The sequence below is a fragment of the Protopterus annectens genome, chromosome 3.part0 (assembly GCF_019279795.1).
Source record: "Protopterus annectens isolate FY-2018-M chromosome 3.part0, PAN1.0, whole genome shotgun sequence".
In the NCBI taxonomy this organism is placed as follows: domain Eukaryota; kingdom Metazoa; phylum Chordata; order Ceratodontiformes; family Protopteridae; genus Protopterus; species Protopterus annectens.
Genome location: NC_056731.1, coordinates 28,008,783 through 28,010,828, shown reverse-complemented (window position 1 = coordinate 28,010,828; position 2,046 = coordinate 28,008,783). Strand labels below are relative to the sequence as shown.

Genomic DNA, 2,046 nt, shown 5'->3' with positions numbered 1-2,046 from the left:
TGCATTGAAAAATTAACACTGGCTAAACTATTTTTTCTGAAGTTGAACGGGATTTCTCTCGGAGCAGGTGTATAACTTCATTAATTTTAGGATGGAGTTAGCAATTACATACTTCGATAAAAAAATGTTTTTTGGATGAGGTATGAGGAGGTCCTGAAACTACCTGGTCTTACTGACTGTGCAGGAGGTCTTGATTCTGTGCCTGCTCCACTTCCCTTTTTGTTTCCATTTCGCTTGCCTTGTTGGTGGGTGGGGGTGCTATTGCTGTCTAGGTGTGAGATCTCGTCCCTCGCCTACAAAGAAGCGCAGTGATTGGCTGTTTTCTCTGCTTACTGGCACGCGTCTGTGGATGTACTTATAAGAATCATCGCGTGCCAGGCTTCAGCTCAAGCAAGTCTTCAACATCTACGGGAAAGCAAAAAGCAGGGAGCAAGCAAAGTGCTGCTGTTACTCGGCAACACCACGTTTAAAATAGTCCCCCACCAGTGCACTATGGACACAGTACTGGAACAGTTCACGGGACTAGACTCCTTCTCCTCATCCTACTTTGAAGAGGAAGATTTTTTTACAGACCAGTCCTCCAGGGACCCCCTGGACACTGATGAGTTTTTAGACCAAGATGTGGACTTTTTAACTAGTCAGATTCAAGAGTACTACAAGGACAGTCGCATCCTGCAGGATGGAGAGTACTGTGAAGGGGGGAACTTCTCTTTTTCCTCCTCTTCATCTACAGGTGGGTTCTCCTTTGAGTGCGCAGACAGTGCCTCCGATGGTTCGCCTCACCTGAAGGGACTAAGTGCAGCGGTGAGGAGGAGGCGCCGGGTACGGTCTGAAGCCGAAATGCAGCAGCTCCGGCAGGCGGCCAACGTGAGAGAGAGGAGACGCATGCAGTCAATCAACGATGCATTCGAGGGGCTCCGGTCACATATCCCCACCCTTCCCTATGAAAAGAAACTCTCCAAAGTCGATACTCTGCGGCTAGCCATCGGCTACATCAACTTTCTGAGTGACCTGGTCCAGTCTGACATGCCACTGAGAAACTCTAGTAACGAAACCTGCAGCCAGCCGAAGAAAGTGATCATATGCCACCGAGGCACAAGTAAGTACTGGCTCACTGAGTTGCCTTCTCGTCTCAAGGAAGTGATGTTCTTTATACCGTCTTGTGTTGTTCTGTGTATAAAAGGCGGGGTACTTGGCAAAAAAATGAAAGATTGGGTACTTGGCAAAAATGTGGCAGCTAAAACTTTAGGCTTCAGTGAATGAATTATTCGTCATTTTGTAATCGAGCTTGAAATGGGAGGGGAGGGTGCTGTTTGACTACAGGAGATTACCCCCCCCCCCCCCCCAAACACAAACTTTGTTTGTGGTAACGTCTCCTGAAACGTAAATAAATAACACCACGGGACATTTAGCATTCTTATGATAAAGGGGAATATTCAACCATGGAATAACTAGTGAATATTGGAGTCACGGGTCATTTTTGTTGATTTGCAGTACCAGTGCCTAAAATCAAATTTTGGCATTGAAAGGGTTACCATCGAGTAAATTAGCATTGCTTAGCATATATTTTGCATAAACTAATTTTATATTTCTTTTCCATTAGGGTCACCTTCTCCAAACGACCCAGATTATGGACTACCTCCACTTGCCGGGCACTCATTGTCTTGGACTGATGAAAAACAGCTAAAAGAACAAAATATCATTAGAACGGCTAAAGTGTGGACGCCAGAAGATCCAAGAAAGATGAACTCTAAATCTTCCTTAAACAACATAGAAAACGAACCTCCATTTGACTTCGTGTCTTAGAAATCTAATTGAAAGTTTATTTTTATATTTAATGTTCATATGAATTGGAATGTAAATAACAATATACATTTAATTTATAATTTACGTCTTTATAATTCTAATGGCAATCAGCTTCTATTTATGTATTTATTACCAAGTAGAAAAACGAACAAGAATGATCTGTATGAATGTATAATTTATTTAATTGTTGTAATTTATCTGTAATTTAAAATATGCAATTGGGTTTGCACTGTTGGCTGA

The 2,046-nt window shown here is 42.6% G+C and overlaps 1 protein-coding gene across 1 annotated transcript; it reads left to right on the top strand.

Moving 5' to 3' along the window:
* Nucleotides 1–492: 492 nt before the first annotated feature.
* On the top strand, nucleotides 493–1,806 carry PTF1A (pancreas associated transcription factor 1a). Its single transcript, XM_044066091.1, has 2 exons — nucleotides 493–1,099; nucleotides 1,604–1,806. Exons 1-2 carry the CDS (start codon nucleotides 493–495, stop codon nucleotides 1,804–1,806), a joined length of 810 nt encoding a protein of 269 aa, XP_043922026.1.
* Nucleotides 1,807–2,046: the final 240 nt, after the last annotated feature.